The sequence below is a fragment of the Aspergillus wentii genome (genome assembly GCF_001890725.1).
Source record: "Aspergillus wentii DTO 134E9 unplaced genomic scaffold ASPWEscaffold_9, whole genome shotgun sequence".
Classification (NCBI taxonomy): domain Eukaryota; kingdom Fungi; phylum Ascomycota; class Eurotiomycetes; order Eurotiales; family Aspergillaceae; genus Aspergillus; species Aspergillus wentii.
Window position 1 is genome coordinate 1,043,530 of NW_024467840.1, and position 27,193 is coordinate 1,070,722.

The following is a 27,193-nucleotide window of genomic DNA, read 5'->3' on the forward strand; positions in this document are numbered from 1 at the left end:
CTACTACTCTGTAGTACAAGAAGGCATTTCATGGTTTACAGTCTATCATTGAATTTTGCACCCATTGATACATATTGACTACATGCTCAAGCAAAATATTGAGATGCGTACGTGATGCCACCCTAAACCGGCTAGACTTTGTAGAAACAAAAAGCATGGTAGAAACCTAGTCATGTTAGACTCCGACATATAGCCAGGGATTCTCGACTTACTGGCTGCCTCCTGCTCTTCTTCAGTCATGAGTAGATCACCGCTGTTGCGATCGCGTACTCCCATGCGCTCGCTCAAAGGCCCCAGCTCTGGGTCGTCCTTCTCATCTCGCCAGACCTCCAAGAATGGCTTGCGGTATTGTAGTTCGAGGTTGTAGTCCTCGGTCAATCTATCAAAATCAGTACTGTATAGGATACTTAGGTATACGATAGAACTCACGCTCGGAAAGCTTCCCAGGGAACCACATATTCCGGAATCTCTCCAACAGCCTCCTCCATGAAATAGCTATACCTCCATCCGAAAGGAGGTCGGAAAACTCCGTCTTCCGGAGTTGTTCCGGGGAATTTCACCCGGTAGATGCTGTTCCCCCACTCTGCCTTGTTCTCCTCTTCGACCTCGCCGTCTTCGGGAGCTTCCGTTTCCTGCTTCTTGGTGGTCTCGCGCTCTTTGCGCTTTTGGTTGTATTCTGCCACCTTCCCACTGATCACGTCCGAGTTCGGGCAGACTCCAAGAAACCGGCCACCCTTTTTCAAGCATCCAGCCACGTTGCGGAGCATCTGTCGAGTCTTTTCCTCGCTTTCAAAAGCGTAGTGGATTGCGAACATCGAGACGACCACGTCGAAGCCACCTCCACCCCATCGTGAGGCCATAGCAGAGCCACCTGGCCCGGCATTGGGGTCGATTCCCACTTGCTGCACAATAGGGATATCTCCCAACCAGTCCCCAAAGCAGTCCTTTGGGCTGAACTCAGCATGGAAAATGGGATTGCGCCGTCCGCGCGAGCCACGGCCAGACCGCATGCCATTGTAACGGTCCTGAGCCTGGGCGATGGAAATATCGGCTGGGTCGAGACCAACATAAAGATCCACCGGCTGGGGAGCTAGCTGCCATTTCCCCAAGTCTCCGCCCTTGCCGCAGCCCAGGTCAATTACCAAGAGCCGTCGCTCCTCCACGGGTGGGGGCCCGATACCGTCCGCCCAGTCCTTGGTGCCAACATGCCGTGCGACGAATTCCTCGTCTGGGGAGAACTTCTGGATCACAGTACTCTTGACCCAGTTGTTAAAGCTCCGTAGACCCTTGATCTTACTCTCAGTCTTTCGCCATTCCCGTCCTCGTTGTGGCACAGCGTTGTAGTGTTGACGGACCACGTCGGTCAGCCCGCGATTCTGGGAGTGTCGCATGGCCTCCTGCTCCTGCGCACGCTCTCTTTCTTCCTGTCTCCGTCGCAGTGTCTCACTATTGACAAGTCCCATTCGGGACCCGCCGCCGGGTCTCTTGCGTTGGCGTGGCGGTTCGGGACTCGGGGCTCGTGGAATCGAGGGAGACCGTCTCGCGGCTGCATCTCGATTAGCTGCGGCATGCTCATCTGCATCACGTCGAGAGTATGCCGAAGGTGGTGCTCTGCCGCGTTTCCGCAGCTTCTGGTGTCTTTCTTCTTGGCGCTTGCGCTTGGAAACCGGACCCGAAGGTTTTGGTTTGTCGGATGGTTCTTCCTCTGTCAATTTTCTCTTTTTATCGTTGGGAGAGTCGCCAGCCGGTCCTGGAGATGCAATGGCATCATCCGCTTCGGGCCTGTAGGCTTCTTGGCTGATTGGGCTGCTCATGGTTTTTGTTTTTGAGGTTTTCTTGCTCTTGTCGACAGTATGAGTCGTTTTTTCGTCAGATATAGAGGGTTCTGTTGAAAGCTTGGTTGGAAGAAAAGGCGAGGGAGATGTGACGGTCGGCGAATGCTGTCGCAGAGGTTGTTCCTGTTGAATTGGAGCTGTCAAATTACCCGCATCGACATACTAACAACGGTGGAATGGAATTAGCATAAGTCACAATTGAATGCCAAGTGAGAGTCAGAAATTTTTGCAGTGAAAATTAACGAAATCAGTCAATTGCCGTGGAGATGTAAGACCCACGGCAGCATGATTCGAGACCATCGAAAATGCGCCAAAGAACGAAGGAATCAAAGGGAAAAAACAACATCAAGCCAGAAGGAGAACCTACAGAAGCGCGATGCACCTGGGAATAATTATCACCCGCAGGTGAGGGAGCAGTGAGGTCGGGAACGCGGTGAAGCAGCAGCTGCTGCTGCTGAGGCCAAGCTTCATCGTTGTCGCGATCCCCCGAGCGATCCTCCCAGCGGTCCCGTGCGGGATCATAGACCATGCTTCCTCCGCCAGACGCACGCCGCTCGTGCTTGGGGGTTTCATCGTCAGCGGCCATGACGGGGTATCAAGATGCTGATATTGTTGATGTGGAGGTCCATAGCCCTTTTTTAAGAGAAAAAGGGACAGAGAAAAGTATGTCTGCATGCGATGACGAGTATTCCTCTCTTCTTTGACTGCTGCGATTTCCCCGGTTCAGCCTAGCGCCAGCCGTGTTTCCTCCAGCCCCCTTACCGCATCCGGCTCTCTTCGTGTCTACTGTGTTCTATCAGGCAAACGGAAGTGTTTGGATGCTATTTAGAGTAGTTTATTTGGCTGGGAAGTATGGCAGAAATGGTAATGACAAAGGGTATACTGAATACAATATCGAAATGTAGATCAAAGCCTCGACGCCGCGCTTGCAATGCATGAAGAACAATAACAGGTATAGATGCGAGAGATCATTACGAGGCAACCGACTTTCTTTTGTTCGGGCTCTTCACGTTCAGTACCTGTCTCATCCGCCGAAGTTTGGACCACCACTCCCGGTTCGTGGCTTTTTTGGCTTCGTCATTATCCTCGTCGACTATCGGTCCATCGACAGAGGGGGCTTCCGAGTCGGCCCGGAGAGTGTCCATAGATGCTGTCGACCTGATGCGTCGGCGATGCTTTACTTTAAGTGCCTGGGATAGAACATCCGAGCCACTACGCAAGTCTTCGCGCTTCTCTGTTGATTTGCCAGTGCCGCTCTGGGCTTGTCCGTTGATCCATGGGCAGTATTCCATATGTTCGGTGGCCACTTCAAGCGCATCGTAGACTGCGCTACCTCCATCTTCCTTGGATTTGTACATCCAGAGACCTAGTCGTCTAAAGCATGCGCCACAACCAGCCAGACCCGCCGTTCCATCCATTATTGCGTCCCAACCAAAGAGCGCCAATGCAAAAGCTGCTCTGTTGATCTCGACTGCAGCTGGGGAGGTTTGGGTCGTACTTTCTTGCTTTTCACCATTTGTTTGGGCAGTATCAGCCTCGGTTGTCTCTGTAGGCTTTTCAGGTCCCTCGCTTTCAGTGGGTTGCTGGTGAGTGTCGGATTCAGTCGTCTCAGTATTCTCCTCGGACTGTTGGAAGCCCGCTGCTGGAAGTATCTTGATAATTTCTTCGATGTCAATTGACTCGGGTGCCTGAATAGCTTCTTTTCGAGGTAGTTTATCCCCCATCTTCTCAAGGTTCGAGTAGCGCTTTTGTAGACCACTAATGGCCATGTCGGGGTTGGACAAGGCTAAACGATGAATCGTAGCTATATGGGGTCAGTAACAGACTGGGGATAACCATATTTTATCATGAACATACCATCGCAACCTTTGTTCTTCCACGGACAGCTTTCACCATGCCCTTCGATTAAGAGTCGAGCATACTCTTCCACGAGTTTGGCACCTGCAAGTCGATTAACACCCGGGCTCACATTCAAACGGGGTTCACCTAAAACATACGGACTTCCTTTCTTTCCTGCACTTTCTCAATATCATACCCATCCAATTCATCCAGTTCGTCCGGCAATTTGACGACGACCGATCCGCCACAGCCTCCCACACATGTCACTCTTGTCACATCCGTGCAAATCCAGCCACGCTTCGCCCATTCGACTTCACTAATAGCAGAAGGCTTGGGTGACCATCGATCCACTCGACGAAAGGTCTCCAAACGCTCCAGAAATCGTTCGCGATCCCACGGGACAAAACTAGGACGAGCTGTCGACGACGACGAAGCGACTCGGGTACCAGGTTTGGCAACTTTCAGAATCGAGTTGCGCACCGATGTGAGGTTTGATTCATCTCCACTCAGTCTGACCTTTTTGATTGACTGGCTCACGGGGATAGGCTCTCGCGGAGTCGCGGGGGTTCCGGTGGTCGGTTTCGGCGCAGAATCTGCGGTTGTAGGCTTGGTGAGTGATTCTAGGACTCGATGGAATTTGCGCTTTTTTGTTTCCACGGCGTAAGACATTTTCAACTATCGTGAGGTGAAAATGAGGGCCTTTGCGCGTGGTAAATGAATGGATTCCGAGCTATTTGCGGCGACTTTGAGATGATAAGTGAAGGGCGGCGCTAAACCGTAAGAGGTAATCTGCTGTCACCTCGATGCCTCAGGCAATATATACCGGGCATTGTTGATCTGGATAGTATTCTTAGTAGGATAATTATCATAATTATTAAATTGAAGATATATAGATTTATATTTACAGAGTATCTTCTTTCTTAAGACCAAGATATATGCCGTATCAGTATTTGTGGCTTCATTGTGGTTCGTCACTTGAACGTACTAATCCTACGGAGTACTGATGTGCTTAACAATAGAGAAGATATTCAGAGCTCAACGCATCTATATCAAACACATTCAATACACCATTCAGCAATTGATATAAAATCAACTGCCAGATCGCCTCATTCCTGAAGAATATCATGCCACAAATCCTGCCCCGCTGATTGGTTCTCGCCCTTCGGCCTTAGGCCTTCCGAAAGTCCGCCGACATCCTTAAGAAGTCCTTCACGGCTTCGAACTTCTTCTGGACAGCTTCGAGAACTGCAGGACAACCAGCATCATGGCGTCTCTTGGAGGCTCCGTGCCGATGTTCCGGAGTCTTGCGCCCCGATTTCCCAAGGAGTTCTTCACCTGTCGCCAATGCTTACGGGGCCAGGATTATGCGACGAAATCATTGTTCCGCCGACAATTCGCTTCTCTCCCCTTCGCTCGGGATACCAGCAGGACGAATTCAGCACAATTGAACGCGAGATCAAAACAGTTTTTTACTCCTGCCTTTCAAAGATCTGCCTTTTCATCGACAGTGGCAAAGGCTGCTGAAGATGGAACTGTCAAGGCGAAATCTAGCTTCCCCAAGGTTAGCGATAAGAAGGTCGCATACTGGTTGTTAGGAAGCGCCGTTAGCGTCTTCGGTATCGTGATTTTTGGTGGACTTACTAGATTGACTGAATCAGGGTGAGTTGGTAGCTAGGAATGAAGTTTGAAAGAAAAGGCGCTGACCAAATAATAAGACTGAGTATCACAGAATGGCGTCCCGTCACCGGATCCCTCCCTCCCATGAACCAAGCCGACTGGGAAGTCGAGTTTGAAAAGTACCGCGCATCCCCCGAATTCCAATTGTTGAACCCGCATATGACCCTCTCCGAATTTAAATCGATTTTCTATATGGAATGGATCCACCGTCTTTGGGGTCGTTTTGTTGGTCTGTCGTTCGTGTTCCCGGCTATCTACTTTGTCGCCAGAAAGCAGGTCAGCAAGCCCATGACATGGCGCTTGGCTGGAATTGCAGGCTTGATTGGCTTCCAGGGCTTCCTTGGTTGGTGGATGGTTAAATCGGGATTGAAGGATGATCTCTTTGCGCCGGGCAGCCACCCTCGTGTGAGCCAGTATCGTTTGACGGCACACCTTGGGGCTGCATTCGTCTGCTATGTCGCTATGCTCTGGAACGGTCTTGCTATCTTGCGGTCACATAGGCTTTTGGCCGACTCGGATGCTGGTATCAAGCTCTTGGACTCGCTGCGTAACCCGAAGCTCAAGCTTTTCCGCCGCTCGGTTGCTGGTTTGGGTCTTCTGGTCTTCACAACTGTTATCTCCGGTGCCCTAGTTGCTGGTCTGGATGCTGGTCTCATCTACAACGAGTTTCCCTACATGGGTAATGGCTTTGCTCCTCCCAAATCCGAATTGTTCGATGAGCGATACTCACGCCACGAGGATCGATCCGATCTCTGGTGGAGAAACATGCTTGAGAACCCATCCCTGGTTCAGCTCGACCACCGTATCATGGCCATGACTACTTTCACAAGTATCATGGCTTTGTGGGCTTACTCTCGGTCGCCGGCGATGAAGAAGCTTCTTCCCCCCAACGTTAAAAAGGGCCTGCATGGTGTCGTTTCCTTTGCTTTCATGCAGGTCGGCCTGGGCATCACAACACTTTACTACCTTGTCCCTATTCCTCTCGCCTCTGCTCATCAAGCAGGAAGTCTGTTCCTGTTGACCTGGGTGCTTGTTCTGGGAAGCCGTATCTGGCACCCGTCTAGAACGGCAAAGCTTTTGCAGATGGCAGCTAAGGCTCGCTCCCAGCCGGTCTCGAGTGCTGTCAACGCATCCAAGAAGCTGTGAGGCTTCTCTGTCTATCTACCTGATATATTACCTGTGACTTTTGCATCATATGGTTGTTTAAATTTCCCTAATCCCATCTCCATTCTACGGGTTGTTTCCGAAAAGTCGAAGCCTATATGTATATTTATCAATGTCTTTTCTGTTGGAATGTAAAATAGAATAACTATTTTTATCAAATTTTTATCAAATCTCCTTATCTTTCCTTCTCATATTTACCCGGAGCAATGGCAGCGAAGACCAATACCGCCTACATACTTGACTCAACTACACTACGAACCTTGGAATGTGAGCCTACAGATGATGAAATCGGATTATCAATCGTTTCAATTCACCATCACACACCACAGCGTCTCATCCATTATCCCCGAGATCAGCCCGGTTCCACCGAAGGGGTTCTAGACCGATATAACGAAAACCACAGACGAATATGACGCCGGACCGCTCTACCAGAGAACATCAAATTCTCGGCCTGAACAACTCAATGGACGCACGAGAGAAAGAAAAACGACAAGGAATAAGCAACAAATACTTCGATGCGAGAAAAGACATTAAGCATGTGGTATTGCCAGATCAAAAATCCGAGAACCACCACCGCAAGCCCTTCGATTGTCGACGGGCTGTCACTTTCTGCGCCAGTTTCAGATTATGTACACAAACAGGAAACAAGAAGACTGGATAAAAAACACCAACAAAAAGAAAAGAAAAATCAAAGTAAGGTATCTGGACTGGAAAAAGAGACACCAGCAATGCCAGAGGTCCCCTTTCGTCCATGAAAGCTCAACTCCGATGCAAGCCCCCCCCCCCCCCCCCCCAAAAAAAAGGAAGTACTCCAACCCAGCTGGAGAAATTGGAAAGCGAAATCATTTCCTTCGTTTCAATAGATTATCCGATTTTGCTCAGATTATTATTCATTCGATTGTTCGTGATCGTTGCCGCTGGTTTCGACCATAGATTCGTTTCGGTCATTGATATCAATCAGGCAGATTGCTGAAAGCCTAACGAGTGGCTCGTTTGCCGGCTCTTTTACGCTCGTAAACCTGGGCTTTGGTCTTGGGCCTGGCTCGTGTCGCAAGAGGCGTATCGGTCTCAGGGCTCGTGTTGTTTTCTGACTCGATATTGTTGGAAGCGGCCGCCTTCTCCTTCATGTACTTCTCCATGGATACGTCAGCCTGCTTCAAAGACCGTCCACGGAGGTCCTGCAGATATCTTTCCTGGGGGCTATTATCGGAAATAACCTCAGTGGTGTCATCGTCTCCAACGTCCGGATCTTGCTGTCGCTTGCTATTCAACTTCTTTCTCTTCTTTTCGCTTTCTTCCTTCAGTTCGGCGAGAGCAGTGGCTTCCAAGCTAAATGCGTACAGGTTTCGAGCTCCGATCATAACAGGGCTAAGATCTTCGACGTTGGTAGTGCGTATGTCGTCGACAGCGTCGGCTTGGGATGTAGGTGCTGTACTCTCTGGCTCCTCCTGTACAGTCTTCTTGCCGCGAGGTTTCTTGACGGCCCTTTCAGGTCTGGGCTGAGCAGCAACTTCGGTCTTCTTCTGCTGAACGCGGGTTCTTTTCTTGCCCTTGATATTCTCATCCGCTAACAGGGTGTTACGATCGATGGGGCCAGTGTGAACACGCTTTGCTGCATGATGGGTTCGAAGACATCCGCGGGCAATGGTGCAGGCGTGACAAGACTGCCAGCCACAAGTCAGACAGCGGGACATGCCAGATCCATTGCGCTGATTACAGACGTCGCACTTGGCAGTGTGTGCGGTGATCATCTCAAATTCACACAGAATTGCAGACTCGGCCGGAATGGGTATATCTTCCTGGGCCATGGAGGCGGCATTGGAGGTCGTCATGTCTTCGGCTTCTAGGGTGGGAGATGGAGCCGTCTTGATTTTCAACTTGAGCGGACGGGGCTTCGGCTTGGGCTTGCTCTCCTTTTTTTCCGGCTGGGTAGCTGGAACAGGAGTGGGAGCCTGCGAAGGAGCTTGCGAGGGAGCCTGTGACGAAGCCTGTGAGGTAGTATTGGCAGTACTCTCCCTTGAGTATCCAGATGGCGCTGGGAGTGAGATAGCCTGCGACTGGGGCTCTACCGGGAACCCGTGCTGAGCGGACAGCGTATGAGGCAAGTTCAGATCGTAATAGGTCTGCTGAGGCTCCAAAGGCGATGGAAGAGGGGTTATCGATACGGGAGTGTTATTTCTGACGACATTCACTTGAGGGCTTGGTCCTCTATGCACAGGAACTGGGGCTTGGATGTACCGGACCTGGCCTTCGACTTGGTAGTAATGAGCTTGAGCACTCGCTGCGCTGTGATAAGGGCACTGATAACCGTGCTGAGGAGTAACTCTACTAATTGTCCAAGAAGCTGGGCCCGTTCCTGTGTATTCTTGGATACCAACAACCTCAGGGGCCCGTGGAGAGACATGCAGTGGGAGAGGATCCTGAGGGGGAATGCCATAAGTCTTGATGATGGAAACAATGCATGTCAGTCGTCCCAAATTTTGGCAAGGGAAGCAGAAGGGGAGCAAGAAGACAAAGTCAACTAACCTGAGCATCTGGATAAACCTGCGACGGATTGGCCACATTTGCAAGCATCGGATAGGGCCGCTGATACTGTGGCTGAGGGGGAGGCAAGTGCCTAAGCTGTCTGAAGGTGTCTCTGTCTTCTTGTCCAGACATTGTGAGAACGCTCAAGTCGATATGCGTGCCAGGATAGACCGGTTAATGTCGATATGCAAAGGAAAACCAGATCCAACTTTCACTGGCAAGAATATCTCCTGCACCTGGGATCAAACTCCAAAAGACTGAGAGTCTCTTGATGATTGTCCAGGAAGAAAGATAAAGCAAGAAACCTTTTATCCAGGCAAAGATGTGAAGAAACAGATAAAGAATCTCGCAAAGGGAAGAAAATGATAGAGAGAAGAAAGGAGAGAAAGAAAGAAAAAAAGAGGTCGATAGACTGTTTTTGGAAATAAGATTGTGTGAGGGCGACTGGCTTAAGCGAGATGAAAGAGCAGTGAATGAAGCTGATGCTGGTCTTTTTTTCCTGTTGATCGATCAGAGAAATTATTTGGTTGGGATGGGGTGGTTGTGGATGGGAGGTGCTATGTCGTGCTGTGACCTTGGAGGATGCAAAGGATAGAGGGTTATATCTCCTTCGTTTCTTGACGGCGATGCCTGACTATCTTTTATATCTAGATATGGAATATGTAATGTGGTATTGATCTTATTGTTGCTGGTGTTGGTGTTGATGTTGATACAAGACGTTGTCTCGCATATAAAGACTTCATTATATCAACAATCCCACTTGTTGCTGTCTGGATCAAAGACACTAAGATACAACGGTATTGTATTTCTTTATCGCCTAAGAAAGGATTGTCCTGCAATAAGAGAACGTGTTTGTAAGAAGATGTCTGATTCTGATATTGGTTGTTGGAGATTTCTATCTAACCATGTACCAGCCTCTTCGATTCGAGAGCCCAAAGAAATCAAATTGTACAGTCTATATCGACCTTTTCTATAATATATGCACTATGATATTTCCATTGCTTATATAAGGGCTATATCTTAGTAGTTCCACGCTGCTCCTGAAGAGTCAGTTTATCATGAGACGTCATCCTTAGTATCTCAACCGCAGTATTAGGAGTATTACTGCGTAGATCTGATCGGGCCGATCCGTCAGGGCATCCAGCTATGGGTATCCGTATAATATGTCATATACTAAAAGTCAGTCAATCTCCCCTGAATACCTTCTGGCACATGTTGGGGTTTTCATCTAATTCTCCCATTTCACAGGTCCAAAGTAGCATTCACATGGTTCTTCACCTCGCTTAATCTTGAAAACTAGCTCTGTTTTGCCACCCCTCCTGGAGTCCTCTCTCTCTCTCTCTCTCTTTTCCACTCTGTCCCACTTTTTTGCTTCCAACGTGCCCTTTCTAGCCTACTTTATCCCATTTTGCCTCTTTCCTCTTCCTATTGACTCGTGTACTAGGCGGGTGTTCTGCTTAGCTCTTCAGAGTGCTACCTGCCCCGTCATCTCCTTTCCCTCAGGCGACAGCCTTCGTGCTGTTTGCATCATGTCTACCCAAGAGGCAGACCGTGAACTCAAAGATCCTGACAGGGCAGAGCTTATTGCTGAGTTCGGGCGTCGAATCGGTCTAGAGGAATTCAATCTGACAGCTTGGCTCTTTTTGTGGTTTTCTGACATCACAGCCCTCCGAAAGAGGGTAGAAGATGCTGCTGGTGAAGGCTTCCAATCTATCAGCATAAACGTTTTCGGGCCTGGTAGAAAGCCAGTATTCGACGAGGTTTTGAAATCATGTAAGCTTCCCTCTATTCCAGTCACGAAAAAGGGGTTCTCCGCTCGTAAGATCTGCTGCTACAGGGCTCGCCCGGCCAGACCAGAGGAACGAGAATACTTATCCCGACATGAAGCCCTTCGAGAGAGACCAAAAGCTTATTCCCTTGGTCAGTTCGTGCTTATATAGCTGGTCATAATGCTATTTGCTAACAGATAGATGCCAGTGTCTAGAAAGAGACAAGAACAAATATGTTCTCACAGAGTGTTCGGATTTACTCGAAGTATGCCATTAATATCCTCTTGCAATGGGGAAAATACAAGGAACCTCCGCCGAAAAGCATTTCTGGACTCATCTGAAATTGTTCTGGCCAGCGGCTCAAATTGAACAATGGCGAGAACTTGTCACCTCAGACGACTGCCGAACGGAGTTCTTGGGAAACTTGATAACCTTCACGTCGTATGTACATGGCCTCTGGGGCGACGCAAGTATCGTCATCAAACCGATCGGTTACAGAGATGGAGAGGGAAACGAACAATTTCTGGATTTGGAGTTCTATTATATTCCAGCTCGAATCCCAACAGAAACCATTACTGTCTGCACACGACCTACGTTGTCGAGTGTCCTAACCGAAGCTCCCGGTGGAATAGCGGTTGCGGACTACGAGAAACGAGCTTTCCTTGCCTCTGGTCACTAATTCACAATGCACACCCCCGACAAGAACGAGTTTCCTTTACCTTCGCTGGAGCTTCTGATGCTACAGTGGCACCTTCAGAGAATTACTGGTCTTCGCGGTGCTGCAGAAGTTTTCGATGACGACGACGACGAGGATGATTATTACGACTGTGAAGGAGTCGTTGAAGCAGGCCCTTTCCCAAAACTTTTTTGATATTCCCGAAATGCTTGTGGGCTTTCTAGACTATATCTACATTTTCTATCCATCCAGTGAGCAGTAATATAGTATTATTATTGCCTATAGCTTCTATGTTATTGAAATATGGCTATTGCTCCTATTTTCTATCTTAGAGGTACCGCTTCGACATGATAATAACCAGAATGAAGATTTTCCTCGCTTGATCCACTTTCTCCATGCTTTTCCAGACAGTCACGGCCCCCGAATTCCTACACACAGCTGGAATCGTTGTAAAGCGCTCTATCATCGTTTATGTCGGCTATAATGTGTGGATAAGTCGAGGTCAACTCTGCAAGCTTGTGATGAACGACATAGAAGTTCAGGAAGGAGTGCTCTGAAGAAGCCTGTCTGTTTCGATGCTGCCGTATGGTGACCGAAAGCAAGTCTTGAGGCTGGTGACGAGAGCCAAACGAGCTGCTTCTAGTTCATAGTCAGCTTGTGGTTTTTCCATTGGTTTGAAATTACTTACCATGGTGTCATGACCTGGTGCTCTCATATGTAGAGTACGATAGTTTGGACGCGAGTTCCACGGTTCCAGAATTTTCGACGTTCGTTTATTCTCGAATAGTCTTTGGATCGAACTTGAATGATCAATGCTGAGCGTGAATTGATGATCTGTCTGCAGTTAGTAAACCAAAATCAACCATGGATAGCATGAGCATACCTAGATTCAGATGTCGAAGGCGCCCTCAAAGGAGGAGTCATATTTTGTGTAATAATTGTAAGAAGTTGCCTCACGCTTGCATTGCGTGAGGAGAAAAGGCCTCAGCCATTGCGCTATATAATCAACTAGGTATGAGTCCAGGAAGGTGTCGTCATTTTTTATTCGTCTATTGATAGAAGATCAGTTAGCACAGCGTTAGATAGGATAGCAGCCAGCACCACGATGAGCCTTACCAAAGGCGAACGCAGAATTAGAATGCGACCATCTCCCTGATATCCCCAACGTGGATATAACCATTCTGGGTGTGGTAGTGCAGAGATTTTACCACAGCAAGCCGGCCAAAGGGGATTCGCATTCCTTGTGAAGCCATTCACGATGTTCGAGAACCCCCGTGGTGTACTGTTCGGCCAAGATGTAGGGATATGTGTGGCAAGACTCCAGCGCATCGGCGCCCTTGTCAAGATGACAGAATAGGCTCGGATGGTTGACGCGTCATGGTTTGTGGTTTTTGTTGTATATATGCGATGAAATTGAAGTAGTTCGACGACAATGCCTCGACATCGAAAGGGCTTTTCAGATTCACAAAAAACATTGCTCTGTGGCCGAGCAATGCGAGGGCACTCTCGTATTCTCCTTGGTGTAGACCGAGGCTTCTGACGAGCTTTCAACTCGCGATTACGGATGTCTTCCAACCACTGCGCCACTTAGTAGAACTCGTGCGGCCCCAGTTTCCTTTCGTCTTCGAAGCCTCCTGTATGTCAACTTGTAAATTATATAAAAAGACAATATATACCGTTGTTTATGTCTAGCGTTGTCTTCCCTTTTCCTTTGTCCTCGGGATTGATGAGAAGAAAAGGCAACAACGGAGAGTCTGTACACGGACGAGATTATCATGGAACTGGTCCATCCGGATGATCAGTCTGGGGCCTTCATCGCTATCAGAACTGTCACAAGCAATCTGGGAACGAAGGCATGGGAACCGGAATCGGCATCCACGATGAAACTGTCGAGGGTAGTTCGATGTGGGTTACGTGCAACCTATGTGGAAGAAAAGCCCGTTTAGAACTGCAGGAAAGAGGACGGTTCTTGCGATTACCTTGGTTATATAGAAATTCGTACTTAAGGAAGAATCGATGTTGGATCTAAGTGTATGTATATAAATAACTGACGAAAAGATTTTGAGCAACCACTCAGAAACCAGCCCGAAGGCTGTACGATTGAGCTCTCAATAACTCATAAGACAAGGTGTAATATATAAAAATAAACATATATAAAGGTAAGGAGATAAACGGAGAAGGTTCAAAGAGCGAAGGTGAAGATGTCGTATTTATATTGCCATTTGGATGGATTCACTCTGGCAATTGAGATAGATTGGATTGAAGTGATGTTGGATATTCACATTTGACAAATCAAGATGGGTTCTTGCATTGACTGGGATGGGTGATCATATGCAGTTTTCCTTGGATGTTCGTTTGCTACTGCGCTTAGGCAAGTTGCATGATTATTCAATAAATCGGATGACTGCAGAATCTTTGGTTTATAGATTATTGATATACCATCTTTTACTGTTTGCTCTACGGATCAAGTCTAATTAGTGGAAATCAGTTTGATATGCAATCATAGTCCATGGACTTAATATTTTCATTCTTAATGCATCATCCAGGTAAAACATGCAGTAAAAGTCATCAAAAAAAGAAATCAACATCCCACATCAAATTTCATTTCATCTATTTGTGAGCTGTCCATTTGTTAGCCATATCAGAGACAAATGCACATTAAGCAAACTTACCAATTCCCTCCTCAGGCTTGGGCTCAATGCCAACAACCTCGGCGGCAGGCTTGGTGTCCTGGGCGGTCTTGTCCTCCTTCATGAAGGGGAAGGCAAGGACCTCCTTGATACTGTAGTTGTCGGTCAAGAACATGACCAAACGGTCAATACCCATACCCCAACCTCCGGTAGGAGGCAGACCGTACTCCAAGCTGGTACAGAAGTTCTCGTCAACGATCTGGGCCTCATCGTCACCCTGGTCCTTCTGTCTGGCCTGCTCCTCAAAGCGGAGACGCTGGTCGAAGGGATCGTTCAACTCGGTGTAGGCGTTGACAATCTCCTTCTTGCAAACGAATGCCTCGAAACGCTCGCACAGACCGACGTGCTGACGGTGGTACTTGGCCAAAGGCGACATCATCTGGGGGTGGCCAGTGATGAAAGTGGGGTTGACGCAGGTCTCCTCAATGAACTCGCCAACAAGCTTGTCGAGCATACGGGCGTTGGTCAGGGGCGGCGAGCACTCAACGCCGGTCTTCTTCAGAATACCCTTAAGGAACTCACCGGCCTCAGCGGTGTGCAACTGGTCTCCCGAGGGGAACTTCTCGCCGGTAGCCTCCTCAAGGGCGGGGATCATCTCCACGCGCCTCCAGGGAGCCTTCCAGTTGACGTTGTAGGTCTCGCCAGACTGGGTGTGGAAGGTGGTCTCGTAGCCACCGGTAACGTGCTTAACCAGACCAGAAACCAGCTCCTCGGTCAGGTTCATAACATCGAAAACATCGGCGTAAGCCCAGTAGAACTCGCAAGTGGTGAACTCGGGGTTGTGGGTAAGGTCAATGCCTTCATTACGGAACTGGCGACCAAGCTCGTACACACGCTCAAGACCACCGACAATCAGCATCTTAAGGTACAGCTCAGGGGCGATACGCATGAACAGGTTCATGTCGAGCTCGTTGTGGTGAGTGACGAAGGGCTTGGCAGTCGCGCCACCGGCAATGGCGTTCATCATGGGGGTCTCAACCTCAGTAAAGTCACGGGTGTCGAAGAAGTTACGGATGTAGCTGACGATCTTGGCACGGGTAACAAACACATTGCGCGATCGGTCGTTCATGATCAGATCGAGGTAACGCTGGCGGAAACGCTGCTCCTTGTCTTGCAGACCGTAGTGCTCAGAGGGAATAGCGTGCAAGCAGGGGGCGAGGAGAACAACCTCGGAGGCGAAGATGGACAGCTCACCGTCGGGTCTGTTCTTGGGGTTGCTGCGACCAGGGAAACCGACGATACCGACGATATCTCCTCTACGGAGGTTCTCGTGCTGAGCTTCGAAAGGAACGCTGCCGCTGGCATTCTGGGCCTGGCACACAACTTGCACCTTGACGCCCTCGGCGCGAATGTCGTAGAAGTTCAACTTGGCACCGGACGAACGCTTGGTGTAGATTCTACCAGCAATGCGAACGGTAACATCGGGCTTCTGCTCGCCCTTCTCAAGAGGCTCGTAGGTCTTGAGGAATTCGCGCAGGTCATCGGTGACCTGGAACTTGTGGGGATAAGGGTCGGGCTGCTTGGTCTCACGGAGCTTGTTGACTCTCTTGCTTCGGATCTCGAAGTATTGCTGAAAAGAAAACCCAGGTTAGCATCTGATAGCCCGCACAAAAACACACAAAAAGAGCCCACTCACGTTGGGAGTGAGGTTAGCCTCATCATCCTCAGCGGAGGTCTTCTTCTCCGCCTTGGGAGGAGCAGCAGCTTCCTTCTCCTTCTTCTTGGCCTCCTTCTCGCGCAGCTTCTGGCGCTTCTTCAATTCGGTCTTGGAGACCTTCTCGCCGGTGACCTCATCGAGCAAAAGGTTGGCCATGGAGGCCTCAGCCTCCTTAACATTGTTGTCCGTCATGATGAGAATGTTGCCCTGAAGACGCGCAACAAGAAAGACGAAGGAAAAAAACAGCCGCTGGCAGGGGAGGGGAAAGAAGAAGGCCGGCGAGGGTTTTGGTGGGGGATGGTTGCTGCTCAGGTTTTTTGGGCCTGAGTCAGAATGGGCCGCTGTCATTGGTCTACGGATTCAGGATCTACGACAGCCACATTGTGGCATACAGTGCTACGTTGTCTGTGACTCTTGATATTTCATAGATTCTGCATTGATTGCTTCATATTTCTCTTCTCATTCGCTGTCTAATAGCATACAGCCTTTGCAAATGGTGATGCTTTTCCTCGAGTTGGGGCTTAGGGCATAGGGCAGCTGGGTGGGGCTTACCCCGCCTTGCTGTTTGCGGTCAACATCCCACCTCGACTTCATGGTTCCAAGTATCACTCGCAGATGAGGAATTGTATCTTGCTTGCGATCAACTGACGCAGTGCAGTCCTGTTTGTCCAACATTAATCACCGGGGCCATGGCGATTACCAAAAGTAGCAGTCGAACATGAGCGGGCTGACAAAACAGACAGAAAAACAATACCAACGACTGATCGTGGACTCGTGCATCCATATCATTCCGCCTTGATCATAGTATCAATATTCGAATATCCTGAGTCATCTTCTTTCTTGACAGTAGCTAGCCACTGCTGTGCCTTGGAGATCTTCTCTTTCTCTCGAAGGAGAAACTGTCGTCGTTTCTGACGTTCTGGGTCCTCGGCCATCAGTTCAAGACATCGGTCCACGGCTGGGGTGGGATATATGTTAGCAGATGTCAAGCTCAACAACAGATGGAATCATACCACTACCGTTATTTTCGAAAATACCCAGTTCCTTCTCAATGACATTTCCGAGCTCTTCACGACACTTGGAGAACAATTTCGTATGGACACCCTGGCATATGGAATCGACAAATCTTGAACTAGCAACATCATAATAGCCACGAGTGGTCTACAACATTAGCTTGGCTCGTGTCTCATGATAGAGTCAGGGAAACCTACCGCCATCATTTTGACTTCTTGGGCAAACTTATCCGCTCCAAGCTCAGTGGATGTGAGCTTCTTTCTTTCAATTTCAAACCGAGCATCTCCGTCGGAATACTTGGCCTGCAGTTGCAGATAGCGCCGGGCCCTTGCACCAAGACGACTAGCACTTATTTTGTCGTGATTCACTTTCGTGGCTTCTTCTAGGGCAGATGTAGCCATCGTGAAGGGCTTATTGTACTCAATGTTGTAATTTTCTTGAGCATGTCCAAAGTGATCCTTCCGGATCGATTGTAGGTTAACATCGATGATTCGCTTCAATTCCCGGTAGAGACTGGTCTGATAGTATTCGGTAAAGACTTCTTCGAGCTGTCTCAAGAGCATATCCCTCACCAATTTGTGAGTGGCGTTGAGAAAGGTAACCATTGGTTCGTCCCAGTGTTTGACGCTGTGCTGGTTCATTATCTCAATGGCCTTTGGATCCGTCAAGTCTGGAAGCCCTGCGCGATATGAGTCCTCATTGATTTCTTTGATCTCGTCCCACGTAAACATTTTCGCTGGGGCGTTGAACCGCTCAAAGTGAGTTGTCGAATATCCTGACGGTTTTGTTTCGGGCGGTTGCTGCACTGAGGGTGACTGTCTTGCAGCAGTAGCAGGTGTCTGTCCACGGGCAGGGGCTGTTGGCTGAGCAGAAGTCATTTCACAGTCCGAATCCTCATCTCGGTCGGCCCGAAACACAAAAGTATCAGACCTTGAAAGAAGCTGCACGGTTGGTCGAGTTTTCACCAAGGCCCGTTTGAAGTCCGATGCAATATGGCCCCAGATCTTCTGAAGGGGGTATTGGGATGAGCCGCCATCAATGCTTGCTCGTATCTGCTCTTCAAGCCTGTTGATCTTCTTGCATAGCACAAATTGCACATTTTCTGAAGGGGGTCCAGGGAGCGTCTGGAGTTCAGCATCGATCCGCTGGGCCTTTTCCTCAATTTGTTCAACAATACGCGGAAGGCATCCCTGGATCTGTTCAAGAAGCAAATTTGAGAGGGCTGTCTGCAAGCGACGAGTTCCAAATTTATCTTGGTAGCAACAAAGCTCAGTTGACCAAGGACTGGATGCGAAGAATTCGGCCTCTTCCTCCCTTGCCTGTGCGTGTTCAATAGTTGGGTCTGGGTTGTTCCTCACGACATAGTATCCATGACCAAGCTTGAACTTTTCACCTTCCAGAATACCCGTCCACTGAGAAAAAGATTCGCCAGTCTGGATCCTATCTGGCTTCGTTAGGACACCTAAGGTTCTCCTCTTGGCACTATTCTTGTTTTCTCCGATGATACGTGCAGCGCTCGAGTTTGTAGCATCGTCCGTCATTGGGAGCGTGAGTAAAACAATGCAGTTGTCGTGCGAAATGTACTCTTTGACAAGGTTCTCCACCAGGGAGACGAGGTAGCGTTCATCGTCACGCTCTGCTTGACTTATGACTCCGGGGAGGTCATAAAAAGATAGGTTTGGAAAGTTTGGCGACGAGATATCCAGGCGAACAACATTGGGCGAAAACTTGACCTGACACTCTTCCGAGACAGACTGGCCCGGGATGTCCTGGCTCGGGATGTAGTCAGTCGATGCTCTCCCTGGGTTGAGAATAGCTATCTGCGCCCATTTAAGAGCTTCTTGCACATCATCTTTGTTGTTTAATGTGATAAAAAGCTCGTCTTCCTGTTCTTGGGGGATCCACGGGCCTAAAGGCTGAGACTTCTTTGGGATTTTGGTGACCTTTCGAGAGCCATCGAACATAAATTTTCTCGAGAGATATATGTGGCATTTCCATTCCTGATCCTGACTTTCTGTCAGGTTGATTTCCATTGGGCAACGCGTACATGTTCCAGCACTCCGAGGGACTTTGATTTCGGACATGCCCTCGATGAGAGAGCTTTTGCCAGTCGACTGGTCTCCGACAACACAGATTTTGGGAAGAGCAATCTTGCTGTCTTCGATGCCAAGGTGACGAAGGTCCTGAATACGCTTCACAAGATTCTTCATGTCCTGGGCGATTATCTTGATGGAGTCCGTCTCGTTTGCCGGTAAGCCCGACATGATCATGTCGGTGTCGTTCATCGTTTCTAGAAGGACCAGTGTTTTGATATCAGTAAAGACTAGTCAAGCAGGCAAAGTAGGAGGTGTAAATATCACTCACGAGTGGAGGCGAGGCTTTCCTCTGCTACCTCGAAAGGGGGGTTCGACAATGGCTGAGATTCCAGTGGTACCATAACCAGAATAAACAAAATTTGGAGGTCCGAAAGAAGAGATGGTAGGGTATTTAAGAGCGAGAGGGGTGGTGGTAAAGGAAGAAGAGGATAGGAAGAGGGTGGGAGAGAGAAGAAGAGGTTGTGTGTTATGTTTGTCATTTGGACTAACACAGAGTGTATTTCTTAGTCTAAAAAATTCTTTCATTTTGGCAGCAGTGAATGATAAAGGTGAAGTCAGAGAGGAGAGAGATGTCAAGGGGTTGGCAGAGCTGGTGAATGAACGGTGCCTTTGGTATTGTAGGCAAAGCAATCAGTCGGAAATAAAGCAGGAGTAAGAAGATAACAGGGCCGTAACTGCTACTTTGTTTGATATTGCCGGTAGCTATAGAGGACTTCAACCGCAAATAATGAGTTGGATATGACAAGTTGGGTGAGGTTGCTTCTGATGGTAAAATGAGGCCTTAGAGTCTAGGTGGGTACTCTGTATACAAAGTTCGTCAAAGTTTATACAACATCGCTGTCAATAAAGTCAGTTAAAATTAAACTAAATGAAAACTAGTCAAGTCACAATTAGTATTTAGATAGAGAGCCTAGTAGTATAAAGATATAAAAACAAAAAAGCAAGGAAAAAAGAAGGTTGAAAAACAAAGTGGGTTGGATGCAGCTGGGATATATTTACAGCAAACCCTTGTTCTGCCAGCCATTGCAGTCGGCTTATACAAAGTCTTGACTTAGCAACATTATCCTAATAACTACTTCACTCTCCATGACTCCATCTCTTTACCCACTACCAAATATAAAATACAAAATATCTACACAGACATGAATGAAGATGAAGATCAAGACGGAAGCGGTCAATCCCCCACCGCCAAGATTCAAGCGTTCGGCCCCTTTTGGTGGACTTTAGTGGGCCTGGAACGGACTGCGTGGCCATCATTGATTATTGTCGCTCCATCGGGTTTCTGGTTCTTGTTGTTATGCTCTGCAAACGGACAGCTTCACTTTTCTCTTCCATCTTCTCAATTGTCCGGACCCTTTAATTTAATAACCCCCTTTCCCCCGTTTCATCCAGAAATCCGCCTTCATGCTTCAAGTTCCAGTGCGGGAACACACCAACATGGCCTCCACCAAGGCCATCATCTTGGTACGAGTGCCTGACGAGAAATACCCTGTCGCCAATTTTTTTTACTCACCAGATTTCTGATTTTAGGTCGGTGGCCCTTCGAGAGGAACTCGTTTTAGGCCATTGTCTCTGGATGTGCCCAAGGTTCGTTTTTATGCCCCTCCCTGAGTTTCACGTCTGTCACTTTCCCCTCACCGCGATCATTGTGTTCAGACCAGCTCACCAGCGACATGATTTATTAGCCTCTGTTCGAAGTCGCCGGCCACCCCATCATCCACCACTGCCTCAAAGCTCTTGCGAAGGTCCCCGATCTCCGAGAAGTCATCCTGGTCGGTTATTATGACGAGAGCGTTTTCCGGGATTTCATCAAAGACTCCGTCAAGGAATTCCCCCAGTTCAGAATCCAGTACTTGCGTGAGTACACATCTTTGGGTACAGCAGGAGGTCTGTACCACTTCCGCGATGCCATCCTCAAGGGCAAGCCGGAGCGCATCTTCGTCCTGAACGCTGATGTCTGCTGCTCTTTCCCGCTGGGCGAGATGCTGAAGCTGTTCGAGGAGAAGGATGCGGAGGCCGTCATTCTGGGAACACGGGTAAACAACGACGCAGCCACCAACTTTGGCTGCATTGTTTCCGATTCGCACACCCGGCGTGTGCTGCACTACGTTGAGAAGCCCGAGTCTCACATTTCCAACCTCATCAATTGCGGTGTTTACCTCTTCGCGACCGAGTGCATCTTCCCCTCCATCCGCAGTGCTATCAAGCGACGCACCACCCGGCCCCGTCTTGTTTCTTACCCTTCGTCCGAGAACCTCGACACAACTTTTATCGCGGCCGATGATGAAGACGGGGAGAAGAATGAGGTGCTCCGTCTCGAGCAGGACATCCTGTCCGACCTGGCCGACAGCAACCGCTTCTTCGTCCACGAGACTAAGGACTTTTGGCGACAGATCAAGACCGCTGGATCGGCCGTCCCTGCCAATGCCTTGTACCTGCAGAAGGCGTTCCAGGCGCAAAGTGACGAACTCATTGCTCCCTCCGCCACCATTGTGCCCCCCGTCTACATCCACCCTACTGCAACTGTTGACCCGACCGCGAAGCTGGGCCCCAACGTCTCCATCGGTCCCCGTGTGGTTGTGGGCGCTGGCGCTCGTGTTAAGGACTCTATCGTGCTCGAGGATGCCGAGATCAAGCACGATGCGTGCGTGTTGCACGCTATTATTGGATGGAGCAGCCGTGTTGGCGCCTGGGCCCGTGTCGAGGGTACCCCGATCCCGATGGGCAGCCACTCGACTAGCATCGTCAAGCATGGCATCAAGGTGCAGAGCATCACCATCTTGGGTAAGGAGTGTGTTGTCGGGGATGAAGTGCGAGTACAGAACTGTGTTTGCTTGCCGTTCAAGGAGCTCAAGAGGGTATGTTTCATTCTTCCTACTTGGTCGAGTATTCTGCTAACATATCTACTAGGATGTGGCCAACGAGGTAATTATGTAGAGTTCTATTTCCCTGGTCGTTTTGCTTATCCTGATATGAGGATTATACATATCAAACGATTTCACATAGTTTTATCTTATCGTCCCTTTAACTACCCCATCTTTACCCGCTTGCTTCTGGCTTTTGATAAACGACGTTGGAAAAGATATGAGTTCCCCAAACTACATGCTAGATAATGTGGAGAGATCTGATGATAAACGATTTCAGTTGATGTCAGTTATTTTTTATGAAATTGATTTCGCTAAATAATAAGAAATCCCTTCCCAACGCCATGCCCATATTCAAATCGAGAATATAGCACATTGCCCATGCAAAGATCGTATCACGTCAATGACCAAAGATATATATACTAGATATTAAATGATACCCTTGAACCACCACCCATACTAGTATCCACGACTAACCAAACCTCCTTCACCGATACGCAGCTGGGTCATAGCTAGTCTGCTCCGGAGGATGATTGTACCCATAATCACTAACCGCATCAAACCTCACCCGGGGCGTACCCTGGCGACTATGCACCGGCGAAGGCTGATAATAACCTTGCGCCTCACCGCCAGCATGGTAATCATCGAAAGTGTCATGGCCACCGTACGCCGTTCCCGGGGGCCCAGCAGCGTGCGCGTGCGCCGGCTCAGGGATATCATGGAACTCATCATCGTCATGGAATCGCTCTGAAGGGTGGGGACCCAAATGCTCCGGGCTACCATTGTGGTAGCGCTCCGAGAGGTGCGGGCCCAGGTACTCCGGGGGAGGGCCAGCAGGGAGAGGAGCGCTACGGTCCTGCAGTTTGACTTCGCCGAGCATGGGGTTACTGGCCATGGGGTCGTATTCGCCGAGACGGGTTTGGCGGTTGCGCACGACGATGTCGAGGACGCAGGCTGCGATGTGGGATGCGACGGCGATGGCTGTGAAGGAGAAGAGGACTTTGTAGATTTTGCAGACGGTGATGCCGGTGGAGGTGGCCCAGTATGTTGCGGTGCAGGTTGTTAGGATGGTTTGGTACATGCTCCATGAGAGGAGACCGAGGGAGAGAAGCCAGAGGAAGAGGCAGATGCCGTTGAAGGTGAGGGAGAGGCGTGGGGAGAGGCCATAGCAGCAGTGGATAATTGTGGTGAAGACGAGGTTGAGGAGAGACAGGCCGGCGGTGATGACGAGCTGGATGGAGGGTTAGTTTGATGTGATATACGTGGTATGTGAGAGATTGACTTACGACTAGGAACGTCCAAGGGAGTTTGTGGCTGGCAGTATGGAGGTGATAGATGAAGACGGCGAGGATGATGCCGACGATGAGAGTAGCGATGAAGGATACTGCGCGGATGATGTGAAAGGGCAGCGCTGGATAGAGCGACGGCTTGACGTTGATGGATTTGGATCGCATCTTGATAACAGGCCGGAGGTTTCCTGCTGTATTCCTGTGATGCTGATGTTGTTGTATGCAGTATGCAGTAGTAAATGCGGAGAGAGTCGTTCACGTCCAAAACAAGGGATGTCGTGCTATCATAAATCGTTACAAGAAAATAAAGTTAAATAAAAACGAAACAACAAACAGAACCCCTGATCTATCTAAAGACCTGAAGAAGAGAAAAACGCAGGCAGAAGAAGAAGAAAAGAAAAGACGGCTGGTTAGTGTTGACGATGATGCGGCGTGCTGTCGCAATGGCGCCGATCGCCAGTTCGGCTCCACCGCGTGTTGCTAATAATACCGCAACAATGCCCCGGTAACCCATGGACATTCATCCTTCTTCTTGCATCCCAATCCTCATCGTGCCGTCTTGTCTGAGGCGATGTCTTGGATCTTCAGATTCAGTATTACTGCTGACCACGCGGCCGTCGATAATTATAAAACCGCCTCTTGTCGTCTTCGTGTTGGACAGCTCCACCAATTCTCCGTATGAAATTTTGACACCTGCAGCCCACGAGAATGGGATGAATAACTATTCTTCGATGATGACAAATGGATAATGACATTGCTCTATATTTCTTCGGATGGTCTAATATCTTAGAAATGCTTACCCCGCATATTCCAGGCAGATAAATTATGGACTCAAGCCGATAGTCAGCGTGTTTTTCTGACTTTCCATCTGACTTGGCCGGCATCACCATTGGCTGGCTTCGCACAACGCCACAGCCTCGACTTCTCAAAATCATCTTCACACAACCCTCTTCATCATATAGTTCTGTCTTCGCCTACGGGAATTTGTGCACTTTAAAATGCCTTCAATTGTAGCAGGCGTTCCCTGGCATGAGGGAGAGCAGAAAATCCAAAAGTTGCTACGTGTGCCACCCCAAGATAACCCAACAGTCCCCTACTTCAGCCCCGGGGCAAAGTTTCTACTGGGAAGGTCGCCATTACTGGCTCTAGGGACTGTTGATAAAGAAGGTCGTCCTTGGTCAACTATCTGGGGTGGAAAAGAGGGCTTCGCGGGGCCGACAACAGAGTCCACGATCGGAATCAGAACACCGGTAGATATCAAATATGATCCGGTAGCAGGGTCATTACTGCCTGTTTCAGTGCAGGATGAAACAACTGAAGATATCGAGAAGATGGTTTCTGGACTGGCCATTGACTTTGAAACGCGGAAACGGGTGAAACTCTGGGGCAAGAAGATTGCAGGATCGCGGAGTCCCGCTGGGCAAGATCTAGACACAGATGGAGGAGCAGATTCGGCTCAGCTCACCATCAAAATCGATGCCAGTTTGGGTAAGCAGATATTGGCAGAAATGTGATATGGACCCATCCAAGGCTCACTGGAACAGGGAATTGCCCAAAGTACTTGAACAAAAAACACATCGTTCCAGCTGTTCCAGATCCCAAATTGATCTCCAGCTCACCTCAGTTATCTCCAGGCGCTATTGATCTACTTAGCCATGCAGACTGCCTTTTTATCTCGTCTTATGGAACGGTAGATATGGACACAAACATTCGTGGCGGACCCCCGGGGTTTATTCGAGTTGCGTCCAACGAGCCCAGCGGCGCAGTCGTTGTCTACCCCGAATACTCTGGCAATCGATTATATCAGACCCTGGGCAATTTGCAGACAACTCCCCTTGCAGGGTTCGTCATTCCCGATTTTGAGACGGGAAATGCACTATATGCAACCGGGCGAGCTGAAGTTTTGGTTGGTAAGGATGCGGCAGCCATACTTCCACGGTCGAATGTGGCCGTCAAAATGACCCTCACTGCGGCTCGATATGTCGAAAAGTCTCTTTCATTTCGGGGAATAGCAGGACAGCCATCTCCATACAACCCGAGTGTCCGATATTTGACCACCGAGAAGGCATCCCCAGCCGTTGCCGAGTCGTCTGTCACAGCAACGCTCATCAAAAAGGAAGAACTAACCCCAACAATTGACCGGTTCCGCTTTCGAATATCAGATCCAGCGAATATTGGGGCATGGACACCAGGGCAGTATGCAACATTTTCTTTCTTTGACGAGATGTATATGGGATACAGTCATATGCAAGACGATGACCCTCTCAGTCTCAATGACGATTTTGTCCGAACATTCACAGTCTCATCCTATCCTGGCAGAGGCCTTTCCGCTGCTGAGTTTGAGATTACCGTTAAAAAGCACGGCAACGTGACCAGCTATCTATTCAGAGTCAGCGAACGAGCAGGCATAGAAGTCCCGCTGAAAGGTTTTGGGGGCAGCTTTCAGATAGAAGACCAGAACGGACAAGATATCTTGCCCTTTGTAGCGGGTGGCATTGGTATCACCCCGTTGATCGCACAGCTTCCGGACATTGACATTTCACGTCTGCGGCTCATATGGAATCTGTCCATTCGGGATGTGGGCTTGGTATTTGATACATTCAAGCGGTTCCCTCATCTTCCTAGCTCCACGACGCTGTTCATCACAGGGTCTGATCCGCACGGAAAGGAGGCTGAAACCGTCGAGGCTCTTACTTCCTCCGGTGCAAACTTCGAGCGTCGCAGAATGGAGGCGAGAGATCTCGATTTGTCCTTGGCTGATGTGTGGTATCTTTGTGCTGGCAGTTCCTTGAAGACCGCTGTTCTAAATTGGTTAACAGGGAAGAGAGTTGTTTATGAGGATTTCAACTACTAGTTTTAGCTGTTTATATTATCGCCAAAACTATATAATTCAGAATGAATAACATGAGATATGAGACATGAAATAAAATATGCGACAAGAATCTATTCTTTCCCGTCTTGAGATGATATTCCATGGCATTCTGTAGGACCCGCAGCCGAGCAACGCGTATCAATTGCTGCCTCTCCGCATCAGATAACCACTATTTCTGTCGCCAAACAATCTTTCTCCTGCTCTCAATTCATACTCTCTTTTGATACCCGATATTCACCAATAACCTTATCTAAATACAGAAAAACAAATAAAAACACAGCAGGAAGAGACAACGAAAAGAGCTCACCACAGCCACCGTTTACCCCGCGCATCACCACTGTCACCGTCAACAACCTCAATCACCACCCAACACAACCAAAATGTCGACCTACGAAGGTAAGCCTAAATCCAAATCCAAACCCACCCTCCATTCCATAATACCCCCCATACTAACCACCTCCAAGTCGAACACAACACCACCGATCCCTCAACAGCCCAAACCGCCCCCCGCCGCCGACGTCCAGACCTCTCCACCTTCTTCTCAACCCTCTCCGAAATCAGCCCCGATGAAGGCCGAACGCGCCCTCACGCCGTCCCCGTGCCCGGCGACGTCAGCGCGGCTTTTTACTCGCTCGCAGAGGCATTGGATATGATGCGCCGGGATGGTGGAGGTGTTGATGTCGGCACTGGTGGAGTCGAGGGCGCGGGCGACAGCGAGGATTTGTTGACGCAGATGATTCAGACTTTGTTGAGGGATGCGGATATGCCGCCTAGAGAGGTGGAGGGTGTTAGTGAGGAGTTTTGTGATGGTATGTTTTTTTTCTATTTTCTTTCCCCCTTTATCTTTATAACAATGTTATTGTTTCTACGGTCTGCGCTGTGTGTGGGATAATGGCTAACGAATATGCGACAGTCCTCGACCGTGTCCCTCGTTCCTCGTTGAAGCCCGACCAAAGCTGTCCGATTTGCAATAACCCTTTTTTGGAGGATGAGTACCCGCTCGTCGTTCAGTTGCCTTGTCACCCTACTCATCTGTTTGATCTCGAGTGTGTTCGTCCCTGGCTTCGTCTGAGGGGCAACTGTCCCCTTGACCGGACGGACTTTGCCAAACAAGAACGAGAAAAGGCAGAAGCCAGAAAGAAGAAGCCGGTTGAGGACGATGAGGAGGAGTGGGATGGTATGTATGGTTAAATTATGGTGTAGTTTAGTCTTAATGAAAATATGA

At 49.1% G+C, this 27,193-nt stretch overlaps 11 protein-coding genes across 11 annotated transcripts; 5 read left to right on the forward strand and 6 right to left on the reverse strand.

Annotated features, from left to right (window-relative positions):
* Positions 1-73: 73 nt before the first annotated feature.
* Positions 74-2,529, reverse strand: abd1 (mRNA (guanine-N7)-methyltransferase). Its single transcript, XM_040836690.1, has 4 exons — positions 2,203-2,529; positions 430-1,997; positions 213-379; positions 74-166 (listed from the first exon to the last, which is right to left on the reverse strand). The coding sequence occupies exons 1-4, from the start codon at positions 2,419-2,421 to the stop codon at positions 132-134; spliced, it is 1,989 nt and encodes a 662-aa protein (XP_040684157.1). The 5' UTR covers positions 2,422-2,529; the 3' UTR covers positions 74-131.
* Positions 2,530-2,806: 277 nt separating this feature from the next.
* On the reverse strand, positions 2,807-4,343 carry ASPWEDRAFT_177137 (uncharacterized protein; the record flags this gene model as incomplete). Its single annotated transcript, XM_040831614.1, has 3 exons — positions 2,807-3,639; positions 3,693-3,776; positions 3,833-4,343. 3 exons carry the CDS (start codon positions 4,341-4,343, stop codon positions 2,807-2,809), a joined length of 1,428 nt encoding a protein of 475 aa, XP_040684158.1.
* A 622-nt stretch (positions 4,344-4,965) lies between these two features.
* cox15 (cytochrome c oxidase assembly protein cox15) lies at positions 4,966-6,497 on the forward strand (the record flags this gene model as incomplete). Its single annotated transcript, XM_040829045.1, has 2 exons — positions 4,966-5,333; positions 5,390-6,497. 2 exons carry the CDS (start codon positions 4,966-4,968, stop codon positions 6,495-6,497), a joined length of 1,476 nt encoding a protein of 491 aa, XP_040684159.1.
* Positions 6,498-7,309: 812 nt separating this feature from the next.
* Positions 7,310-9,411, reverse strand: ASPWEDRAFT_715291 (uncharacterized protein). Its single transcript, XM_040839181.1, has one exon. It carries the CDS (start codon positions 9,077-9,079, stop codon positions 7,493-7,495), a length of 1,587 nt encoding a protein of 528 aa, XP_040684160.1. The 5' UTR covers positions 9,080-9,411; the 3' UTR covers positions 7,310-7,492.
* Positions 9,412-10,570: 1,159 nt separating this feature from the next.
* Positions 10,571-11,489, forward strand: ASPWEDRAFT_32658 (uncharacterized protein; the record flags this gene model as incomplete). The annotated part of the gene is made up of 3 exons (XM_040833699.1): positions 10,571-10,961; positions 11,008-11,075; positions 11,133-11,489. The coding sequence occupies 3 exons, from the start codon at positions 10,571-10,573 to the stop codon at positions 11,487-11,489; spliced, it is 816 nt and encodes a 271-aa protein (XP_040684161.1).
* A 2,585-nt stretch (positions 11,490-14,074) lies between these two features.
* Positions 14,075-16,135, reverse strand: ASPWEDRAFT_72889 (lysine--tRNA ligase KRS1). The gene is made up of 3 exons (XM_040839266.1): positions 15,813-16,135; positions 14,159-15,746; positions 14,075-14,107 (listed from the first exon to the last, which is right to left on the reverse strand). The coding sequence occupies exons 1-3, from the start codon at positions 16,023-16,025 to the stop codon at positions 14,097-14,099; spliced, it is 1,812 nt and encodes a 603-aa protein (XP_040684162.1). The 5' UTR covers positions 16,026-16,135; the 3' UTR covers positions 14,075-14,096.
* A 356-nt stretch (positions 16,136-16,491) lies between these two features.
* Positions 16,492-19,753, reverse strand: ASPWEDRAFT_715597 (putative dynamin GTPase). Its single transcript, XM_040839184.1, has 4 exons — positions 19,212-19,753; positions 17,045-19,137; positions 16,847-16,994; positions 16,492-16,791 (listed from the first exon to the last, which is right to left on the reverse strand). The coding sequence occupies exons 1-4, from the start codon at positions 19,420-19,422 to the stop codon at positions 16,619-16,621; spliced, it is 2,625 nt and encodes an 874-aa protein (XP_040684163.1). The 5' UTR covers positions 19,423-19,753; the 3' UTR covers positions 16,492-16,618.
* A 594-nt stretch (positions 19,754-20,347) lies between these two features.
* Positions 20,348-21,880, forward strand: ASPWEDRAFT_55062 (mannose-1-phosphate guanylyltransferase; the record flags this gene model as incomplete). The annotated part of the gene is made up of 4 exons (XM_040838147.1): positions 20,348-20,407; positions 20,474-20,530; positions 20,629-21,801; positions 21,854-21,880. 4 exons carry the CDS (start codon positions 20,348-20,350, stop codon positions 21,878-21,880), a joined length of 1,317 nt encoding a protein of 438 aa, XP_040684164.1.
* A 295-nt stretch (positions 21,881-22,175) lies between these two features.
* Positions 22,176-23,434, reverse strand: ASPWEDRAFT_715572 (uncharacterized protein). Its single transcript, XM_040839183.1, has 2 exons — positions 23,094-23,434; positions 22,176-23,038 (listed from the first exon to the last, which is right to left on the reverse strand). The coding sequence occupies exons 1-2, from the start codon at positions 23,259-23,261 to the stop codon at positions 22,295-22,297; spliced, it is 912 nt and encodes a 303-aa protein (XP_040684165.1). The 5' UTR covers positions 23,262-23,434; the 3' UTR covers positions 22,176-22,294.
* A 660-nt stretch (positions 23,435-24,094) lies between these two features.
* Positions 24,095-25,950, forward strand: ASPWEDRAFT_121344 (putative oxidoreductase, FAD-binding; the record flags this gene model as incomplete). The annotated part of the gene is made up of 2 exons (XM_040829070.1): positions 24,095-24,584; positions 24,641-25,950. 2 exons carry the CDS (start codon positions 24,095-24,097, stop codon positions 25,948-25,950), a joined length of 1,800 nt encoding a protein of 599 aa, XP_040684166.1.
* Positions 25,951-26,348: 398 nt separating this feature from the next.
* On the forward strand, positions 26,349-27,193 carry ASPWEDRAFT_32664 (uncharacterized protein; the record flags this gene model as incomplete). The annotated part of the gene is made up of 4 exons (XM_040833701.1): positions 26,349-26,364; positions 26,433-26,777; positions 26,882-27,145; positions 27,177-27,193. The coding sequence occupies 4 exons, from the start codon at positions 26,349-26,351 to the stop codon at positions 27,191-27,193; spliced, it is 642 nt and encodes a 213-aa protein (XP_040684167.1).

Bases quoted from the DNA above. Each gene is read 5' to 3' on its own strand.
- ASPWEDRAFT_715597 (XM_040839184.1), bottom strand. From the start codon at position 19,422: ATGACAAACATAACACACAACCTCTTCTTCTCTCTCCCACCCTCTTCC. The intron at 19,138-19,211 runs GTGAGTGATATT...TGGTCCTTCTAG, and splicing joins GGAAAGCCTCGCCTCCACTC to AAACGATGAACGACACCGAC. The intron at 16,792-16,846 runs GTATGATTCCAT...ATCCCACCCCAG, and splicing joins TTTCGAAAATAACGGTAGTG to CCGTGGACCGATGTCTTGAA.
- ASPWEDRAFT_715291 (XM_040839181.1), bottom strand. From the start codon at position 9,079: ATGTGGCCAATCCGTCGCAGGTTTATCCAGATGCTCAGGTTAGTTGAC.
- ASPWEDRAFT_72889 (XM_040839266.1), bottom strand. From the start codon at position 16,025: ATGACGGACAACAATGTTAAGGAGGCTGAGGCCTCCATGGCCAACCTT. The intron at 15,747-15,812 runs GTGAGTGGGCTC...TTTTCTTTTCAG, and splicing joins AGGCTAACCTCACTCCCAAC to CAATACTTCGAGATCCGAAG.
- ASPWEDRAFT_715572 (XM_040839183.1), bottom strand. From the start codon at position 23,261: ATGCGATCCAAATCCATCAACGTCAAGCCGTCGCTCTATCCAGCGCTG. The intron at 23,039-23,093 runs GTAAGTCAATCT...CCCTCCATCCAG, and splicing joins TCCCTTGGACGTTCCTAGTC to CTCGTCATCACCGCCGGCCT.
- abd1 (XM_040836690.1), bottom strand. From the start codon at position 2,421: ATGGCCGCTGACGATGAAACCCCCAAGCACGAGCGGCGTGCGTCTGGC. The intron at 1,998-2,202 runs GTAGGTTCTCCT...CACCGTTGTTAG, and splicing joins CCCAGGTGCATCGCGCTTCT to TATGTCGATGCGGGTAATTT. The intron at 380-429 runs GTGAGTTCTATC...TGATTTTGATAG, and splicing joins CCCTGGGAAGCTTTCCGAGC to ATTGACCGAGGACTACAACC.